Consider the following 22,425-nt stretch of genomic DNA (forward strand, 5'->3'; position numbering starts at 1 on the left):
GGGGGGGGGGAGTGTATTGGGGACTTTTTGGATATTGTAAAATGTAATTGAGGAAATTACCTAATAAAAAAAAAAGAAAAAAAACAGAAAAAAAATTTAGTGAGATCTCATACTAGCAACTAAACAGTGCACCTGAAAGTTCTAGAACAAAATGAAGTAAACATATCCAAGAGGAGTAGATGACAGGAAATAATCATATACAGGACTGAAATCAATAAAATAGAAACAAAGAGAACAATATAAAGAATCAATGAAACAGAGTTGGTTCTTTGAGAAAATCAAGAAGATAGAGAAGCCCATAGCCAAACAAACTAAAAGCCACAGCGAGAATATCCAAATTAACAAAGTCAAAAATGAAGAGAGAAAATAACAGATACTGAGGAAACGCAAAGAATCATTAGGTCATACTTCAAAATTTCTGTACTTCACAAAATTGTAAAGTCTAAACAAAATGGATGATTTTCTTGATAAATACCATTTAAGAAACTTAAAAATACTGGGTTAAAAAAAAAAAAGCAATAATGAAAAGTCTTCCAACCAACAAAGCCCAGGGCCAGATGGTTTTAGTTTAACAAAGTTCTACCAGACCTTCAAACAAGAGTCCCCTTTAAATTGCTCCATAAAATAGAAACAGAATGAATACTGTCAAATTCATTTTATGAGGCCAGAATCACCCTGATACCTAAACCACTGAGACTCAAGAAAGAGATTTTCAGACTAATCTCCCTTATGAACATTGATGCAAAAATACTCAATAAAATACTCACAAACCTAATGTAAGAACACATCAAAAACATTATCCACCATGATCAAGTAGGCTTCAGACCAGAGATGCAGAGATGATTCAACATATGAAAATCCATCATTGTTTATCCTCCATATAAACAAACTAAAAGAACAACAGCAAAACCCACATGAATATCTCATTAGATGCTTAAAAAGCCTTTGACAAACAAAATCCAACACCCCTTCATGATAAACGTAGTCTTGGAGAGATCAGGGATACAGGCCAATGCCTAAACACAAGAAGACAATATACAGCAAGTTGGTAACCAACATAAAATTCAACGGAGATAAATATAAAGCAATTCCAGTAAAATCAGGGACAAGAGAAGGCTGACCACTCTCCATATTTATTCAATATAGAACATGAAGTTTTAGCTACAGCAATAAATAAGACAGCTAAAGGAAATCAAAAGGATACAAACTGGAAAGGAAGAAGGCAAAGTATTGCTATTTGAAAATGATAGTATACATGAGTGATCCCGCCACCCAAACTCCACCAGCGGATAAGCACCTGGATATAAACTTTTAAAAAATTCAGTAGCCCTCTCATATACAAACAATAACTTGGCTGAGAAAGAAATTAGGGAAACAACACACTAGCCACAAATAATATTGTAACTCTAACCAAGGAAGTGAAACACCTGTATGACAAGAACTTCAAGTCTTTGAAGAAAAAAATTGGAGAAGATATCAGAAGATGGAAAGATCTCCCATACTTATGGATCAGTATGATTAACATAAATAAAAATGGCCATCCTACCAAAAGCAATATACAGATTCAACATGATTCCTATTAAAATTCCAACACAAATCTTTACAGACCTTTAAAGAACAATACTCAACTTCATATGGAAAAATAAAAAACCCAGGATAACTAAACAATTCTGTACAATAAAAGAACTTCTGGAAGTATCACCATCCCTAATTTCAAGCTGTACTACAGTGCAACAGTAATAAAAACTTCATTGCACTGGCATAAAAACAGGCATATTGATCAATGGAACCAAACTGAAGAACCAGAAGTCAATCTACACATCTATGGATACTTGATTTTTGACAAAGAAGTCAAAGCTATATGCAATGCAAAAGAAAAAACAAACAAACAAACAAAAAACAAAGCACATCTTCAACAAATGGTGCTGGTCCAAATGGATGTATGCATGCAGAAGAATGAAAATAGATTCATATCAATCACTCTGCACAAAACTCAAGTCCAAGTGGACCAAAGACCTCAATGTAAAACCAGATACACTAAATCTGATAGAAGAGAATATGGGAAATAGATGTGAATGCATTGGCACAGGAGACTATTTCCTGAAAAGAACACCAACAGCATAGGTACTAAGATAAAAAAAGAGACCTCATGAAACTGAAAAGCTTCTGCAAGGTAAATGACACAGTCAAAGGACAAAATGGCAACCTGCAAAATGGGAAAGAGTTTCACTAACTCCATATCAGACAGAGGGTGACATCCAAAATATATATTAAAAAACTCAAGAAACTAGACATTAACAAACCTGATAACCCAACTAAAAATGGGGTACAGATTACACAGAATTCTTTGTTGGGCCCATTTTGGCCCTGGTTTGGGCCTTGAGGACAAACCCAAGCTTAGCTGGAGTTTTGAGACCTGCATTAGTCACTTCCATATGGGGTGACTCAGTAAGACCTGTTTAGCCCCACCTCTGCCCAGCTGTTGCTGATGTAGAGCTTTGCCATTGGCCCTGTCAGTCACTCCATACCCTCTGTCACCCTTCCCCGCCTCCTACATCTTTTTTTTTTTTGTTGTTGTTAAAAGGTTTATAGTTTTATCATTCTGCTTGTGGACGTTGTACATCGTGGTGCGGAGCCTAGTGCGCACCACGATGTACAACGTCCACAAGCAGATGGTGTCAGCGTTTGGAGGCTGATTATGGGATGGATCCCTGGATATGGCAGTCTCTAGATGGTCCATCCTTTTGTCTCAGCTCCAAACTTTGTCTCTGTAACTCCTTCCATGGGTGTTTTGTTCCCAATTCTAAGAAGGGGCAAAGTGTCCACACTTTGGTCTTCATTCTTGAGTTTCATGTGTTTTGCAAATTGTAACTTATATCTTGGGTATTCTAAGTTTCTGGGCTAATATCCACTTATCAGTGAGTACATATCATTTTTGAGTTCTTTTGTGATTGGGTTACCTCACTCAGGATAATGCCCTCCAGGTCCAACCATTTGCCTAGGAATTTCATAAATTCATTCTTTTTAATAGCTGAGTAGTACTCCATTGTGTAAATGTACCACAGTTTTTGTATCCATTCCTCTGTTGAGGGGCATCTGGGTTCTTTCCAGCTTCTGGCTATTATAAATAAGGCTGCTATGAACATAGCGGAGCATGTTTCTTTCTTACAATTTGAAACATCTTCTGGATATATGCCCAGGAGAGGTATTGCGGGATCCTCCGGTAGTACCATGTCCAATTTTCTGAGAAACCGCCAGACTGATTTCCAGAGTGGTTGTACAAGCTTGTAATCCCACCAACAGTGGAGGAGTGTTCCTCTTTCTCCACATCCTCGCCAGCATCTGCTGTCACCTGAATTTTTGACCTTAGCCATTCTGACTGGTGTGAGATGGAATCTCAGGGTTGGTTTGATTTGCATTTCCCTGATGATTAAGGATGCTGAACATTTTTTTTCAGGTGTTTCTCAGCCATTCGGTATTCCTCAGGTGAGAATTCTTTTTTTTAGCTCTGAGCCCCATTTTTAATGGGGTTATTTGATTCCTACATCATCTTAATCCACCAAAAATCCTCCTCCCTATGTTCCAAACTTATATAAGGGAGAGTCTGATGCCATAAAGTTGAGTTCCTGCTTTGACAAGACTCTCAGTTTGGTGTGTTTCTTTTGGGCTGTTGACATTCACCATCCTGATCAGTCCCAGAGGAGACCCCAGCGGGACCGGACCCGTGCACCTCTTTCCTTTTGCCTGCACCTGCAATTCTTGATAGAGGAATCTCTAATAGCTGAGAAGTTCATAAAGAAATGTTCAAAATTCTTGGTCATCAGGAAAATACAAATCAAAATAACTCTGAGATTCCATCTTACACCTGTGAGAATGGCTAAGATCAAAACCTCAAGTGACAGTTCATGCTAGTGAGGATGTAGAGCAAGAAGAACACTTCTCTATTGCTGGTGGGAGTGCAAACTTGTACATCTACTTTGGAAATAAAATTTACAGTTTCTCAGAAAACTGGGAATACTCAGCTATACCACTCCTGGTCATATTCTCAAAGGAAGCTCCACCATACCACAAAGACATTTGGTAAACTATGTTGATAGTAGCCTTACTTATAGTAGCCTTACTTGTAATATTTGGAAACAACCTTGATATCTCTCAACTGAGGAACAGATAAAGAAAAGGTGGTACATTTACACAATGGAGTATTACTCAGCTATTAAAAACAAGGACATCATGAAGTCTGCAGGCAAATGGATGGAACTAGAAAAAAATCATCCTGTCCCAGACCCAGAAAGACATACCTGGTATGTACTCAACTCATTAGTGAATATTAGCTACTAAAGTAAAGGATAGCCATGCTACAAAACAAAGACTCAAAGAAGCTAAGTAACAAAGAGGGTCCAAGGTGGGACCCTCACAGAGAAGGGAAAATAGATTAGACATCAGAGGAGGATGTAGGGAGGGGACTAGGTGAGAGAGGGGATGGGCACAGGAGGGGTGTGGTGAGGGGGAGGATGGAGGGAGAGTATACTGGGAGAGATAACTGGATGGGGGTTGGGGGAGCATCACTGGAACAAAATCTTAGGACAAATGGAAATTCCCAGGGCCACAAAACCTTAGACACACAATTTTTTCCTGCCTACAAGACACACAGAAGTAAAGATGGAACAGAATTTGAGGAAAGGGTCAACCAATGACTGGCCCAGCTTGAGATCCATGCCATGAGAGGAAGCCCAGTCCTCACACTATTAATGATATCCTGCTATACTTGGATACAGGAGCCTAGCATAACTGTCATCAGAGAAGCTTCACCCAGAAACTGATAGAAACTGATGAAGATACCCACAGGAAAACATTAAGTGGAGCTTGGGGAATCCCGCAGAAGAGCTGGAGGAAGGATTAAAGGAGTGGGGGGGGGGGCACCACAAGAAAACCTGCAGAATCAACTAACCTGGGACCATAGCTGCTCACAGACTGAACTTTCTATGAGAGAGCCGGCATGGGATGGACCTATGCTGTCTGTACATATGTAACAGTTGTGCAGCTGGCTCTTCATTTGGGACTCCTAAAGTGGGAGCAGGGGCTTGGTCTGACTCCTAGGCCTTCCTTTTCTTGAGAAGAAGGGCAAGTGGAGTGATGGAGAAAAGGTGAGGTTAGAGGAAGGGACTGGAAGAGAGGAGAGAGAAGTTTTGATCAGGATGTAAATAAATAATTAAATCATGAATCATCTATGCTATCCCAACTTTAATCCTTTCATATTACCTCTAAATTTCCATTTGTTGGTATGTTTGCCCAGGATTTTCTTTCCCTTGGAACTAGAAATATCTTAATACATCAGATACCAAAAACTCCTAATTTGAACCACCGAACTAGGAAATTTTTACCAGATAATACAATTTAAAGTTAAATACATGTTCTTCCTACTTTTAAAAAAGACTATTTCTATTATTTTTTATATGTGTATGTGTGGTGGAATACACCTCACCATTAAGGGTGTTAGTTAGGGAGTAAAGTACCTTAGGATGGAGACAGATGAGAAGAACCTTATCCTAGCAAGAGCTTTGTTTAGAGCATCCATAGCCCTTCTAAGTGTCTTCATAACACCTATACATTTGTGCTCTTCAATCTACAATAAGAATTCATGGAAGTTTAAAAAAAACATAATTAATGCTTGTTATTGCTCTAGTACTATTTTAAACAGTGTATTTGTGTTTACTTGGCTTTATAAAAATGTGGCTTTGGCCCAAACACCATTATTGATTCAACAAGGTTATTCTCTAATACATTTTGCACTTTCAGCGTTTTTCTGCACAGATGAGGTAGGGCTGGGGTTGTAATGTCATGCCCAACCTGGGTTTCAGATTTGGAACTAGTTCATGTGGAAAATGCAAATGAAATTGCTGAAGTAATGATGTAAAAAACAAGAACATTTCCATTCGAGCCAGCTGTTCTCCAAGACAATGTCTTCTCCCTGAACAGAAAAGGCAAATGTTTAAAAATCATTTACTAAAATTAATATCTGATATTTGGGTGGCATTCAGGAAGCTGAGAAATTAAAGTGTGTTAGAAGATACTGTATTATGAGAGGAGTTTCTCAAATCTCAAAGATTAGAAACTATCACTTCATTGAAGAAACATATTCCTTTATTTCCTTTTATCAGATCATGGGCATTAAAATTTTTGATTCCATCTCTGAATTCTCTGCATAATGCAATAGAGCATATGGCAGACTATAGAAGGTCTTTGAGGTATGACATTTTGTTTTTATTGATCCAAGGGAAGCCCATTTCAACTGACCTACTGGATACTTTACTCAGTGATAAAGATGTAGTTCATCTTCCAAGTTCTGTGATTCATGTTTTATTTCATAGCAGAAGTAGTATTTTCTAGTTGGAGATGACATAATAAACTAGAAGGCACGAGAGCTAGACTCTAGCTTTACTTGAGGTTGTCTTGTTTTTCCTTTCCTTTCTATACATTTCAGTTTCTCATACTTGTTCCTGAATTTTCTCTCTACAAGTTTGGCAAAAACCTCTAAATTCACAAGCTAAAAAGTTTTGGAAGGAACCAGCCAGTTGCACCTTCTCAACAACTTTAGCTTTATTTAATTAACTGAGATATGTTTTGAATAGAAACAGCTGTTCATCACTCTAATGAAACCATTCTCTCCTGTAAGACTTAATGTTATATATGACTAGGGATGGAGGACACCAAGGAAAGAATGCACTCTAAACAAATATGATCAAAACTCATATGAACACAAAGACTGAGCATGCACAAGGCCTGCATGGGTCTGCACTAAGTCCTCTGCATGTATGTGCGCGCGCGCACACACACACACACACATATCTCATGGCTTCCAGTTAAGTGTTTTTATGGGATTCCTGGGTATATGATTCTTGTGCCTTCTCTGGGCTCCTTTCCAACTCTGCAATTGTTTACTCAACTATGATGTGACAGGTTTTGTTTTATTATATTTTACTTTGCTATATTTTATTATTATCCAATAGAAGCCTGTTTGTTTTCTAATGAGAGACACAAAGGGACTGAATTTGATGGGAGGGGAGATGGAGAGGAACAGGGAAGAGGAGAGGGAAATTGCGATTAAGTTTTGTTATGTGAGAAAAAAACTACTTTCAATAAAAAGAAAAAATACTAAAAAAAAATTAATGCTATGTACTCAGAATTGTCTACTCTAGAACAGGTTGCTTCAAATTGAGATGCTATTAATAATATATCATTGTTATACTTTAAAATTATATACTTGTGAATGTTTTCTTACCTAGAGAAAAAGGAATCAAAGCTTCCTTTTTAGTAAAATATCCATTGCTGTCCAGAAATCGCTCAGGATAGAACATGTCTGGGTCTTTCCAGTATTTTTCATCAAAGTGAACAGAATAAAGATTTGTAATGACTGTTGTGCCTTTAGGAATGGAATAGCCACGTACAACTGCATCTTCAGAAGTTGCATGGAAAATCCCCAGTGGAACTATATTACAGAATCTTAAAACTTCATGTAAAACTGCTTCAGTATAAGGCATTTTGCATTTGTATTCCCAAGAAGGTCTCCTGTTGTGGCCCATAATTAAATCAATCTCTTTATGAACTTGTCCTGTCAGAGAAACATGTTAAATTTATTATGTAATTAGTGAAATTATATGTAAATTTATTTCTCTTTGGGGTAAAACAAATGATAAACCCCAATAAATCAACAGAATATGGGTTTATCTAGATTTGAATTTTTCACCATCTGGTACTTACATGAATTAATTATAACCCCCCCCCCCATATCTTAGTAATAACCAACACTCTGGGTAAGGTCAAAAAAGGATTATGAATAAATGTATGATCAGTCTAGAATCAGAGTAGTGTTACTATCAGCAAGTAAAATAATGAAACATTAGACCTAAAGAAGAAAAAAACAGTGTCTATATCTCAGCTTTGCAGCTTCCACATACTCAGCCTGTTATTTTTATAAAATATGAATATTAAGATCCATTTTTAAGTTTTTTTTAAAGATACTGTCATTCTATAAAGATAATACCCTTCAGATGATTTTTATTTCCTTTATTTCTTCCTTCCTTCTTCTTTAAATCTGCATTAAAATATTAGATTTAAAAACTCTAATTCTGAAATATTTTCCTTCATGATTAGCACAGTTGGAGTTCCTAAAACTGCTTTATACATGGCCAAAGACTCTAGAGTACACACGAGCCCTATATTTCAGAAGACACCAGGAGGTCAAGGGTATCCTTACCTTGAATATTAGGATAAAGGGCCATGAAAAGAATTGCCCAGCGGAGCACATTGGTTGTAGTTTCAGTTCCAGCAATGATGAGTTCACCCACTGAAAAAATTAGATTCTCTTTGGAAAATGTAGATAAAGGATCATTTTGACCTTGATCCATCTCATCTAAATAGGCATCAACAAAATGGTGAGGTAATTGAGGCTTTCTATTGGCTGCAGCTTTTTCAATAAGTCTGGAGAGGAAATCATAGACCACATCTGCATTTCTAAATAGTCTTTGATGTTTCCCAAAAGGTAAGATGCCAATCCATGGAAATGCATTATAAAGGAAGACTGGAGCACTGGCAGCTAGTTCCACATTCTCACTAAATAATTCAATCATGTGCTGAAAATCAGTGTCTTCATAAGTGAATCGTTCTCCAAAAAGGATAAGGTTAGTTATGTTTGAAACAGCATTTGTTATCAGTTGCTTGAGGTCAAAAGGTCCACCTTTGTATGTTTCAATAGCATCAATTAAAGACCAAGTTTCTTCTAAAATTTTAGATTCAAAAGATTTTTGGCCACTTCCAAAATAATGAAAGCTGTTAACAGCCAACCTTCTGTGATCAATCCATCCTCTGCCATATCTGGAATTGAGTAAGCCTAAAAGAAACGTATTAAAAATATTGTGTAATTCATACTTCTCTGTACTTAAGATGTTGTGGAATAAAAAACAGAAAGGAAAAATTCAAAGATGGGTAGTCAGTGATTTAACCCCCAATTATCTAAGTACATGATTGGGTCCTAGTTGGTGGTACTCAAAAGCCACAGGACATTCGATAAAGTGGGTCTCTATTCCTCAAGAAAGGACTGGCAGAAAAGACCTATAATTCTCATTCTTTTACCACAATAAACTGTCTAGTCTTATGTAATTGAACACAGATGAACTATGGCTTTCACAAATCTATCACTCAACTTTTCTCATAGACATAAGTTATAAAAGACAAATGGTTTTATGTCCTATGGTAAAATTTAATTTTGGACTAAGCATATGTTCCCAAACCAGAAGTTACTGTCTGAAAGAAACTAGATTTTTACAGTTCAAGTTTCTTTCTGGTAAAGGCATATGATACCTAACAATGACAAAGGTAAGAGTAGCCTTAATTGTCAAAGTAGTAGAAATGTTCATGTAATTAAAAATAAAACATGAATTCAAAGTTTGCTAATGTTATTATTACTTGATGTTTAGATTATTTAAACAAGATACTAAGTTCTTCGAAAGTAAGTGTGGAGGTCCATTAAAGAATTCAGAACACCATTAGTTAAAAAAAAAATCAGATTCCAGTTGTTCCTGATGTCAATATTCTACTTTGAAATACTTTATTGTTGCCACTTTCTCCTTGATTTTGTCAACTTTTAGCATTTCTCCCTTGTTGAATATGTAGTCATAAAAATCTGATCATTATTAAACCCTATAGAATGCCCATCCTTTGTATAAATTCTACAGCTTACCATTTATACAGCATAGTGATGAGTAGCTAAGAAAATCTGTTTAGTTTCTGTAAGACTGGACATGCTAGTCAGTCATTAAGTACTCAAGATTTGTCATCAAAAGGAAAACTTCTGATTCATGGTGTGTGTGTGTACCCCTAAACTGTTTGAGTACATATCAAGCACTAATTCTTGAAAAATTACTTACGTTTCTTAGAACTGAATAGCAATAAAACTAGCATGCAGTGGTCTAAAACATTATTGAATGCAGTCTGATGGCTCCTTAAATCCAGGTTTCACAAAGTACAAAACAATCATCTGTCTATACTAATATTATTTAAAATAAGGAATGTGACATAAAATAGTCTCACTGAATAGTTGAAAATAAACATACCTCCCATTTTTGTCATCTTCATGAACAAAGGAAGGCATGGTCTATCTGCAAAAATTTCACTTTGATGAACAAGGCATTCCTTTACTACATCATAGCCATTTAGAACCACAGTTGATATGCCTCCAAGATCTAAACTGAAAATCTTTGAGAAGAAAAACAACATTCAAATAGCAAAATGTACAGAGAAACCACGATAGAATCCACATGTGACCCTATCCCTTTTAATATTTGCTACTTCTCTAAAAACATAAGGATTTATTACTTGACAATGTTTAGACAGCATGATTAATTATAATACTCCATGCCTTGAATCATCATATAAGGTATGTTGAAAAGAGTACTAGACATAGGAAGTCTGTATTCTACTTTGTTTGCCATTAAATAGCTTTAATGTGATAGACAAAATAAACTTTTTGGACATGAGTACTGCCACAGAAAATATATTTGATTTAGATACTCTATTAGGATTCATCCCATCTCAAAATATTCATTATGTAGAAATCTCATTTTACTTCCAAGGCAAATGAATGACTAACACCATCTATCTATTATTATACCAGCTTGAAGTGAGGGGAGAGGATTCAGAAATCCAAAAGACAGCTTTGAAGTTTAAGCAAATATCAATTGTATTCACCTTTCTAAATACCAAGTTCTAAGGGAGACTAACTTTAGAGGTATGATAATCAACATGTATACATAGGTAGATATCATTTAGCCAAGGGAAAAATAAAGTAGAACAATGCATCCTATACCTTACTGGAGTTGTTTGTCACATGTTCAAGTTTGATGTTTTTTTGCTATGATAAACACCATGACCAAAAACAACTTAGGGGAGAAAATCGTTTATTTCACTTATACTTCCAGATCACAGTCAATCAAAATGGAAGTCAGGGCAGAAATCTGGAAACAGTAACCATGGAGGAATTCTGCTTATTGGCTCAATCTCTGGCTCTATCTCTTGCTTTGTTATACAGGACACACACACACACACACACAAAACACAAACACACACACACACACATTCCAGATTTCTTAGATGGGTTTCTATTGCTGTGATAAAACACCATAACTAAAAGCAACTTGTAGAGAAAAGAGTTTATTGCATGTTTCACTTCCATACCTCAATACATCATTAAAGAAAATCAGAGCAGGAATGCCACCAGAGAAGGATCTTACAGGCAGGAACTGATGCAGAGGTTACGGAGGACTGTTGCTTACTGGTTTGGTTTTCTTGGCTTGTTCTACCTGCATTCTTATAGCACCCAGGACCACCAGCCCCGGGTTGGCACTGCCCACAGTGATCTCAGTCCTCTAACATCAATAATCAATCAAGAAAATGTACCACAGGCTTGCCCACAGGCCAATCTGGCAGGGACTTCTTCTCAATTGAGGTTCCCTCTTCCAAAATGATTGTGTCAAGCTGACCTTAAATCAAGCAGCACACTAGGGATTGTGCCCTAGCCACAGTGTACTGAGCCCTCCCACATCAATCCTCAATCAAGACGATCTCTCTTGATAATCTGGAATAAACTGATTGAGACAATTCTTCAATTGAGATTCCCTTTTCCCAGGTGTCTCTAGGTTGAGTCAAGTTAACAATAAAACTAGGCAAGACACCATATGGTCACCTCAGGTTCACTTACAAAGTCACTCCTCTTGAACTGTATTTTAACTAAGCTCCTGTAAAGGCCTAGTAACCCATGAAAAGCCCCCCAAAATCCTTATCACTAACCTCTTAGGAATTGAGCTTCTTACAGATAAAATACTGGGATGAGCCTCATCTTTGTTCAAACAACTAAGGCACATTTAATCATGGTACATTTTGCTTCATAAGAAAACAGGAAGTCTTAGCTAATAAAATATCCCATAAAAAATAATAAAGAAAATTATGTTAGTATGAAGGCACAACAGATTTACTGATTTACTAACTTAAAATTCAGCACTATAGTACTGCCCATTTTCATTAATCGAGTTTAGCTTTTGTTGTACCCCATAAAATATATAATTTACTTATACTTATTTTATATGTCTTTCCACAAATAAAATGTATGCTACCTAGAGACAGAGATCTCTATTTTGTTCACTACTATATTGCCAGCACACATGATAGTTCATGGCATATGATAACAATTGGTGCATTGTGCTGAATTAACAAATTTTGGCAGAAACATATTTAAGAATATTATTACAACACCATTGGCTAAGAACTAACAACAAACAAATAAATGTACATAGTGTTACTGCTGATAAGTGACTGTTATATTTTTAACCTTTTGGTCATGTTTTCTCATCTGGAATGCCTTCCTTGATTATCATACTATCCAAACTGTATCAAATCTTTAGAGACCTTATTGTATGCAGTATTTTTTTATTTTATATACATTTTTATTCCCTTTACTCCGAGCCATCACAGCTTATATATAACCTTCCATGACATTAACTTGATACTAGTTTGAACCTGAAACATTTTCATCTGCCTGGCTTCTAAATTATAAATAGCTTTAAAAAGACCTTTTTTCATTCTTAAATTCTCCACAGAACCCCACTCAGTGCCTTGAATAAGTTCTCAATAAAAGTTTGCCATAAGATAAATGAATAAACTGCCAATTCTGTTTGCTGTAATGCAAAATAATTATCTTTATTGCCTTTAAGTGTATTGCCTGAAAAAGTCTGACAAATCCACTTATATCAACTTTGCTAGCTATGGAATGCTGCTCAAAATCTACATTAAGAATCTAATCATAGCAGAAGCTAAAACAATCAAGAATGATTCTCCAAGGAAATGGCAATTTATGCTGCTGCACATTTCTATATAAGATTGCTTAAAATGAATATGAATTGTGGGCACTGCTGTTTTCCTTTAGAAAATTATAAAGAATTAAACTCAGAGTGCACAAAAGTAGAAGTTATTTTAGAGTTCAGATTTATTTATTTTTTATTTGACTACATATCTCAAATTTAAAAGGGAGATAAAAGAAAAACAACTCCTGGGAGGAAGCAGATTCTCTGCCCAGAGACCCGAGTGCCTTCTGGTTCCCACCTGTGCGGGCCAGGAGCAGAGACCCCGAGCTGGATCAGATCCCACACAGCACACAGCCCAATTGCAGCTTGATTTTCCCACTTCCCCTGGATAATTCAGCCAAGTCCACCTTCACAGGTGGGACCTTAAACCCTGCTCCAAGACCCACCCTACTGGGAAGCAAATTTCTCACCAGGCCAGAGACCCAGCACCTTCTGGTTCCCATTTGTGCCAGTCGGGAGCAGAGACCAGGTGTTGGACCCAATCCCAAGCTAAGTGAAAGATCTGTATGACAAGAACTTCAAGTCTCTGAAAAAAGAAATTGAAGATGACCTCAGAAGATGGAAAGATGGCCAATGCTCATGGATTGGCAGGATTAATATAGTAAAAGTGGTCATCTTACCAAAAGCAATCTACATATCAATGTAATCTCCAACTCAATTCTTCAGACTTAGAAAGAGCAATTCTCAAATTCATTTGAAATAACAAAAAACCCATGATATTCTCAACAATAAAAAAAACTTCTAGGGGAATCAATATCCTTGACCTCAAGCTATACTATAGAGCAATAGTGATACAAACTACATGGTATTGTACAGAAACAGGCAAATAGATCAATGAAATAGAATTGGAAGCCCAGAAATGAACCCACACACCTATGGTTACTTGATCTTTGACAAAGAAGCTAAAACTATCTAGTGGAAAAAAGACAGCATTTTCAACAAATGGTGCTGCTGGATCAACTGGTGGTCTTCATGTAGAAGAATGCAAATTGATCCATACCTATCTCCTTGCACAAAGCTCAAGTCCAAGTGGATCAAGGACCTCCACATAAAACCAGATACACTGAATCTAAATAGAAGAGAAAGTGGGGAAGAGCCTCAAACACTTGAGCACAGGGGAAAACTTTCGAACAGAATACCAATGGCGTATGCTTTAAGAGCAACAATCGACAAATGGGACCTCATAAAACTGAAAAGCTTCTGTAAAGCAAGGGGCACTGTCAATAGGACAAAATGGCAACCCACAGGTTGGGAAAAGATCTTTACCAATCCTATATCTAATAGAGGGCTAATATCCAAAATATACAAAGAACTCAAGAAGGTAGATTCCAGAGACAATGTGGTACATTTACACAATGGAGTACTACTCAGCTATTAAAAACAATGACTTCATGAAATTCACAGGCAAATGGATGGAACTAGAAAATATCATCCTGAGTGAGGTAACCCAGACACAAAAGAACACACATAGTATGTACTTACTAATAAGTGGATACTAAGCCAAAAGCTCACAAGGCCTATGATACAACCTACAGACCATATGCAGCCTACAAAGAAGGAAGACCAGGGGGTGGATGCTACAGTTCTGCATTGAGGGGGGAACAGGACAATTGTGGGAGATGGAAGGAGAGGGGGGCAAGCGAGGGAGAAAGGAGGAGGAGAGAATATGGTGACAGTATAAGAATCTGGAGGAGACATGAGAGAGGTACAGAGGATCAGGATTTGAATAAAAATAGGGAGCAGAGGGGATGAGAAACTGGAGACACCCACTGGAGGCTCCCAGGACCCAGCAGGATTGACTTTAGCCATAAAGTGCAGAGAAGGGGGATATAGAACCTGTGGAGACCACCTCCAGTAGATATGCACAGCCCCTGGTTGAGGGATGGGGCTACCTACCTATCTCAAAGTTTTTTTTAACCCAGAAATGTTCCTGTCCAAAGGAAGAACTGGGACAAAAAACAGAACAGAGACTGAAGGAAGGGCTAATCGGGGAATGGCCTCACCTGGGGATACATCAAGTCTGCAGATACCAAACCCAACACTGTTGCTGTGCTCAAGAGGCACTTGTGGAAAGAAACTAAGTGTGGCAGTTCCTGGGGCGGTCCGGCCAGCAACTGACCAATACAGATGTGAATGCTTGGAGCCAACTATCAGACTGAACTCAGGGAACCTGGTGGGGGAGCTGGCAGAAGGACTGGAGGAGCTCAGGGGGATTGCAATCCCATTTGAAGAACAACATAGGCTGGCCTGACCACCCAGTTCTCCCAGAGTCTAGACCTCCAACTAAGGAGTGTACCTGGAGGGATCCATGGCTTCAGATACATTTGTAGCAGAAGATGGCCTTGCCTGACAGCAATAGGAAGGGAGGCCCTTGGTCCCAGGGAGGTTTGATGCCCCAGAGTTGGGGGATGCTGGAGAGGTGGGGCAGGAAAGTGTGGATGGGTGGGAGAGCACTCTCATACAGGCAAAAAAGAGTGGGGAGGACAGATGTGGAGGGGGTGGTGGTGGCAGTGGAGTAACCAGGAATGGGATAACATGGGCTGAGGTGTTGGTGGAGGGGGTAACTGGAAAGTGGGATATTATTTGAGATGTAAACTAATGGAATGAGAATAATAAAAAAAAAAAGGAAAAAAGAAAAAAGTAAAAAAAAAAAGAAAAAAAAAACTTCTATGAACTGTTTCCTATAACCTTTCTGAAATAACAGTCTCCTTCTACTCTACAAAAAATGGTTCGTATTTTAACAATTTATACTAATTTTAAAACTGTCAAAAATTGGGAAATATCTCTAAGATAATGGAAATCTTCAGGGTTGTTTTATAGCTAGAATAAAGATCAAATGCAGCAGTAGTTTATAAAGAGTTAATGTTTGGTGGTTACTAAGCCTTGCAATACAATGTTTACTCTGAAATAGATATATCCTTTTCAGTTTTGCTCCTTGCAACTTTGAAGCTATCAGCACAGGTCAGGCTTATCTGATGTGCAGTAAATGGTCATCACTGTAAACAATGCAGTTTCCTCAGTGTACCAGAAACAAAATTATTTACGCCAAATTCTAATTAATTGAATCGAATCAACCTATTCCTTAATGAGTCTTCCAAACACTTAATTTTAATTTTATCTTAACGTACAGACTTACATTACTTGTTCTATATGAATATTCATAGTAAATAATTCCTTTCAGTTCAAATATTTATATAAAAATTTTAATTTCCTATTCAATGAGAAACCATTTCAAATCAACTGGTTTAAAGATAATTTTAAATTTGGAGGCATAATACATTTCTATTATACTGGCTGTGTGTTTCAGTGGTAGAACACTTACCTTGCCAAACCCTACGGTCAATCCCTAACACTACTAAATGAAGATATTTATCACACATAGTAACCAAAATCATATATAGTAGGCAATACAGTTGGGTAGCTTCTTACTGCTTTTGGGTATCATTCTAATTACTCTGATGAGGAAAATTGAGGGTTCAGAAAATTAATGGGCAATTTTAATTCTTAGCGTTAAATCTTTTAAAAAATGGTTTAATCAGCAGCCTACAATACTGACCACTAACTGTCCTAGAAACTCACTGCATCTTGATTTTTCCCTCAAGCTCAGGGCCTACGGGCCGAGAAGTTTCTGTCAGTGGCAGCTTATGGGCTGGCATCTCCAGAGAGTACAGGCCACACAGCGCAAGCGCAGAAGCACATGCTGGTCTGTGGGCGGGAAACTCAAGCCAAAGCGCCTCTGGCGTGGTATTGGTGAGGCGGCTTCCGGTAGGAGGCGCGGCCCTCGAAGCCGGCTTCGCTCGAGTGGTCCCTGGCTGCTGCTTCTGACGAGAGGAAGGTCCGCGTCGAGGCCTACCTCGCCATACACCCGGCTCTGCTTCCTCATGTAGACGTGGGGAAGATCGGCCGACAAGGCCAGGGAGCAGATGTTGCCGACAAATGGCAGCCGCGGAGGACCCGGGGGGAAGCCCGCCGGTCGCCTCTGCCTCAGCAGCTGGCGGACCACCAGCACGAAGATCAGCAGCAGGAGAGCGCCCGCGAGCGCCCCAGCGCACGCCCGGGCTCCGGGTAGCTCCAACATCGGCCCCGGGCTTGGGCTACGAACCAGTCTGGAGCGAGGAGGCAGGGGCGCACCCACCAGCCCTGCCGCACTCCCATTGGCCCGGCGCCTCGACGGCCCGCCTTATCTCTACGGCCATTGGTTCATTCAGTGTGGGCTCAGGGTCCTTTGGGTTAGCCAGCTCCAGATCTGCTTTGCTCAGAGTCCGTTTGCAAACCTTTGGGTTTGGCTTGGCTCTAGGTGAGGACCGCATAACGGGCACGGAGCCCTAGGGCCCTTCTCCGGAATGTTGTCAGTAGGTTGGTCATGTGAACTTCGCTCTCTGGGCTCGGTGCATCTTAGCTCTCTGGACGTCTGTCCTTAAAGAGTGTCTAACGTTGCCTGGTCTGTTTATTTTCAGTCTAAGGATAGGGAAGAGATTAGAACTGCATTCTTTAACCGAGTCTGGTAATAACCAGCACTTCCATTAGCGAGTCCGCATATCGAGAGGAAAAGGAAATAACCTCATTGTATTTTGCTTCACTCTATCTGCAATTTCACTGTTTGTTATGAGCTATTTCTCGGTGAACCCTTTGAGGATTCTGATTAGTTCTGGTCACCTATCTTTTCACCCTTCTCTGTACCCCCAAGCCCCCATTGATTTCTTATTTATAATCTCAGAGGCCTCTCTTCAGGGATAGCACTAACTATTCAGGTTTTCTGTCTCCTACTGAGGCAGAGGCACTGATTTTATAACGTTAGTTCAGCCCACATTCCTGTTTTCTATTGGGCAATTGCTTGCAACACAGGATCAGCAGGACTTGAGACTCCTGACAACCTGCCCTCTGATTATGATTCAGCACTGGCAAAAGTTCAATAGTTCTCGTTACCTTAAGTTTTATTCATGCAACTATTTATTAAGTGCCTGCACAGTGCATGTGTCTTATACATCGAAGATACTTGGCTGGAAAAGAATAACAAAGTTCCTACAGTGTTTTTCAGGATCTCCATCCATAGACAACCCACCTACTGTTGAAATGCTTGATATTTTATCTTGAGATATTCCTTAATTTTATTATTAATCTAGTAGGTTAGAAAAATAATGGTGAGATGTTATTACTAAACTAAGCCTTCAGTTTCACAGGATGGATATTGAGGTTGCCCTTGGGAAAACAGTAACGGTGAAGGAGCAGGAGCATTCATTGCCTACTACATACTTGATATCAGCCCTACCTTCTTCTCTCACATCATTTTAAGGCTTGAAGTATCTAGTTTGGCTGCAGCTGCTGTACAATACAGGTACTCCATTCAGGAGGAAGTCCCTTCCATTGTTTATTTTAAAACAGATTAATTTCAATTCCAGGAATACTCTCCAATTTGTGTTAAGGAATTATTTCTTCTTTCCCTGCTACCTTAGTAGGGAGTGCAGACTCTCCCAGTACAGCCTATCTGATTAACAGCACTAATGTACATCTCCCCCACTGACCTTTAAGGAGTAAGAGCTAATGAATAACTGAAGCCTGAGCCTCCTCTTGAGCCATTTATTTTGCTAGTGCTCAGCAACATTCACTGCACTCTTCCTTTCATTCTGTCTCACAGAGTTTACTCTTGGAATAAAAGACACTGATCAGTACTGTTTTCTATAGCTTTTATTACCACAGGGGTGTTTAGAAGGGTAGAGTTTCACTGTTTCACCATGAAGATTCTGTTTTTCCTATACAAAGTGGGATGAATTCTTGAAGAAATATGGACACCATATTGGGACTTTGCCATTTCTGTGTACAGAGTGATAATAGTCACCACAGACAAAAGGATAGTTTGTGATCCATTGAGATTTGGGAACTGTTATGGTTTCAATATGGTTGTCACCAAAACTCAGGTTGAGGCTTAGTGTCCAATATGACCCTGTTGTTGGGATCTTTAAGAGGTAATTAGGTTGTAGAAATTCTACACTCACAAAGAGATTAATGTAGTTATCTTGGGATGTGTTACTTACCCTGTAGAAGGTTGTTAATAAAAATAAGTAGGCTTTCTGTTGCTTCTTTTGTGTCCATGTCAGCTCTTTTGTAAGAGCCTGCTCCTGCTTCCTTTCCAACTTTCTCCTATGGAGCTGCATGGAGCCCTCACTTTAGAAGCTCGTCCCAAGCTCTTAGACCTACAGAATTGTAAGCTATGTGAAGTCTTCTCTTTGTAAATTACCAGACCTAGCAAGAAATGGGAACAGGAGCCAACACTCTTTGTCCTGAGAAGCAGTATCTGTTGTGGGCCTAGGCACTTGCTCCCTGGTGCTTCCCTGGCTCCGAGTGAGGCAGCAAGCACAACTTTGCCTCCTTTGCACATTCCATTGTGCATGGGCTTGGTGTCTTTCATCAGAACAGAAGGAAGTGAGGAAGTGTTGGGCTGAACCATACTAGAGCCTAAGGCAAAAGAAAAAAATCAATAATACTGATCCTTCCTTATTAAAAATTTCATATCTTGTTCATGAATTTTGCTTTTTGATCATAAAGTGTTGTATTGAAATACTATTTTGGTTACCAGGTTTCATGGTGCTCCTTTAAATTTTGCTCCCAAAGTAGACACATTTGCCTCTCTTGAGTCTGGGAGAAAGGCTATCCAAATGATGGGTTTGATTACAAAGTGGTCTGTTGGAACTGGGCTTGTATACACTTTTTTTGTGGTATTCTAGGGGGCTGGCACTGACATGAGGATGGTAGTTACACTGGTAGGTGGGATTTGAAGAGCCTTTTAAAATGTCTTTCTTCAGCCATTAAAAGCATCTCCCCTGACCCATTTCTGAGGTTTCATTTTTACAAATTTTAAATTTATATGAGTTAAACATTCTCTAAAACAGACAGATTTAGAAAATACAGCTGGTTGTGCTGGTGCACACCTATAGCATATGCTGATGAAGTAGAGGCAGAAGGAGTATGAATTTGAGACTAGCCTGGGCTGTATATGTACAGACCAAAGTGAGTTCCAGGACAGCCAGGGCTACACAGCGAAACCCTGTCTCGAAAAGAGAAAAAAAAAAAAAAAACCCAAAAAACAAATCAACAACAAAAATGCAAAAAACAAACCACTTAGCAGCATGTAGAAAGCTCTCTCCTGAACATAGCAACTGAGAGTTAGAGAACGTTTAATGTCTTTGTTCAAGATCATGTGAGGCAGCACCAGAGGGAACAGAACTTGGTGCTCTGACTCTGCCATGTGCTGTTATTTCAGTCATCCATCACAAGTGAGTAGTAGTATGAAAGGCTGAGAGCCTACTTAACTGGGGCCTGGGATTATAGCTCAGTGAGCACATGTGGTCTCTACTTTCCTTGGGTTTGCAGTTTAATGAAGGATTCAAACATTAAATACTCACAAAAGTGTTTATGGTTGCAGCTGTATATTCTGAGGTAAAGAAGCAGATCTATATGTATGGATACCACCGGAAATTGTGTTGGGTTAGTAATTATAATCTGGAATGTAGAACCAGGTTCTATCCAGAGCTTTAGCTTCCCTAAGATCAGGTTCAATGGCAAGGGTTACTCAGTTACTTGAGTAGCAACAGGTCTTAGAAACAGAACTCTAGAAAGTAAAAGGAAAGTTTCTGTAGCAAACTCCAGTTTCTAAAATTAAGGAATATCACTCAGACTACAAAGTCTAAATTTGAAGTCTTCTTTCTTTATCTTTGTAATTTTTTAATAATCACTCTTATATTGTGCTCCCTTTAAAAAAAACAATAGATTTGAAAAGGCAGTTTGAATAATAGGTTAAGGTGATATTAAAAGATAACCACACTAACAATGACTGAAAGGAAGCCAATATCTTATAATAAAAAAGAAACAATAATTATAAAATGTTGATGTAAAAAAACCAAACGCACAGCAGCCTGGGATTATTTAGAGTAGAACATATCAACTATGTTCATCTCCAAGGCAGAGACCAGCTTATGTAGAACAGAACACATTTCTGTCTTACTAAATGAGCATCTGACCCGTCCATCAGGTCCAGTTATTCGAGGGTCTCGAGGGGACCTTCTCCTAAGAACCAAATGGGGGGAGGGAGAGATGAGAACCTTGTGCAATGAACGACACATGGAAGCAGTCTGAGTAACATCAAGGTCTCACTTTATTCAGAAAGGCTCAAGGCTTAAATGCACAAGCAAAAGGGTAAGTACAAGTACTTCTCAGCAGGAGGGGTAGGGCAGTGGAAATGCACGAGCAAAAGGGGAAGTACTTTTCAGCAGGAGGGGTGGGGCAATAGAAATGCACAAGTAAAAGGGGAAGTACAAGTACTTCTCAGCNGGAGGGGTGGGGCAGTGGAAATTTTTCTTTTGGCAGCTACACTGGGAAGCAGGAACTTGGTGGTATCAGGGTGTGGTCAGGACATCTGGCACTGACTTAGGGCTGGAACATTCTGTGGTTGTTCTCAGAACGGTGCGTCGGTTGCCCGCTTTTGACCCCATTTTCTTCTCGGGGGGAGAAGCCCAATTCAGAGATCAGGACAATAGCGTTGTCTTAATAGCTCCCAACAAGCATCTTTGTCAAAGAAGATTAAGATTTTGTGTTTTTTTTTAAATATTTTGAGACTACAATATAATTACATCATTTCTCCTTCCCTTCCTGGAAATTGAGTATGCACTGTCAACCTCAACTTGGTAGCAAGAACCTTCACCTCCGATCCATCTTGATGTCCCAAAATTAAAGTTGTCTTAAGAAAATTCTAGCTTAAGGGCGCAATGGAAGTGTGTAGTGTATATTTGAATATATGACTTGCTAAGTTAGAAAGAACTCAGAACATTTAAAAGATTAGCATCAGTGGAGACAAAGTCACTTAGCCTTTGCCCTCAACCAAAATAGAATTTTATTTATTATGGAGCAAAGTGAGAAATAGTTCATGTTCAGCTCTTAGAGTGACAATCTGGATTTGCAACCGGGTCTTCTATTGTACCGTTGTACTCAGCTCATTTTCTCAAACAACCTTAAAAATACTTTTGCTTTTCATAAAGACATTCAGAGGGATCTGGTGGCATGTAATATGTGTTTCTCTGGATCTGAAGACAGTAATTCTGAGTGGATGGAGTGGCGAAGTTGCTGTGCCTGCAGGAAACAGTGTGAAACTTGTTACATCAGTGCCCAGCTGCTTTCTCCTCCTGCTTCCCATCACATCTGCTCTGCTCAGGACTGGCCAGATGTCTTTATGTGCAGTGTGTATCACCTCTCACACAGCACTATCCTTATCACTGAGCTAAGCACTCACTGTGTGATCCCTTCTGTAACTTATTTTTCAATCAATCATTTCATGGAAACAACCCTGGATTCCTGGAGGCAGGATACTTGTTATTCTCCTCTTGAATCACTACACTCTGGTACATGTTGAGGCTCATCTTGGTCCCTGAACCTTTGATTGGTGGCGTATACCTGGAATAATGTCCCCTGACAAAACACCTCCTGTACTGGCTGGTTTTGTGTCAACTTGACATAAGCTAGAGTC

The 22,425-nt window shown here is 38.9% G+C and overlaps 1 protein-coding gene across 1 annotated transcript; it reads right to left on the bottom strand.

Annotated features, from left to right (window-relative positions):
* Positions 1-5,221: 5,221 nt before the first annotated feature.
* LOC110298348 (vitamin D 25-hydroxylase) lies at positions 5,222-17,038 on the bottom strand. The gene is made up of 5 exons (XM_021167530.2): positions 16,765-17,038; positions 10,110-10,251; positions 8,255-8,887; positions 7,280-7,609; positions 5,222-5,968 (listed from the first exon to the last, which is right to left on the bottom strand). Exons 1-5 carry the CDS (start codon positions 16,987-16,989, stop codon positions 5,793-5,795), a joined length of 1,506 nt encoding a protein of 501 aa, XP_021023189.1. The 5' UTR covers positions 16,990-17,038; the 3' UTR covers positions 5,222-5,792.
* Positions 17,039-22,425: the final 5,387 nt, after the last annotated feature.

Source organism: Mus caroli, chromosome 7 (assembly GCF_900094665.2).
Source record: "Mus caroli chromosome 7, CAROLI_EIJ_v1.1, whole genome shotgun sequence".
In the NCBI taxonomy this organism is placed as follows: domain Eukaryota; kingdom Metazoa; phylum Chordata; class Mammalia; order Rodentia; family Muridae; genus Mus; species Mus caroli.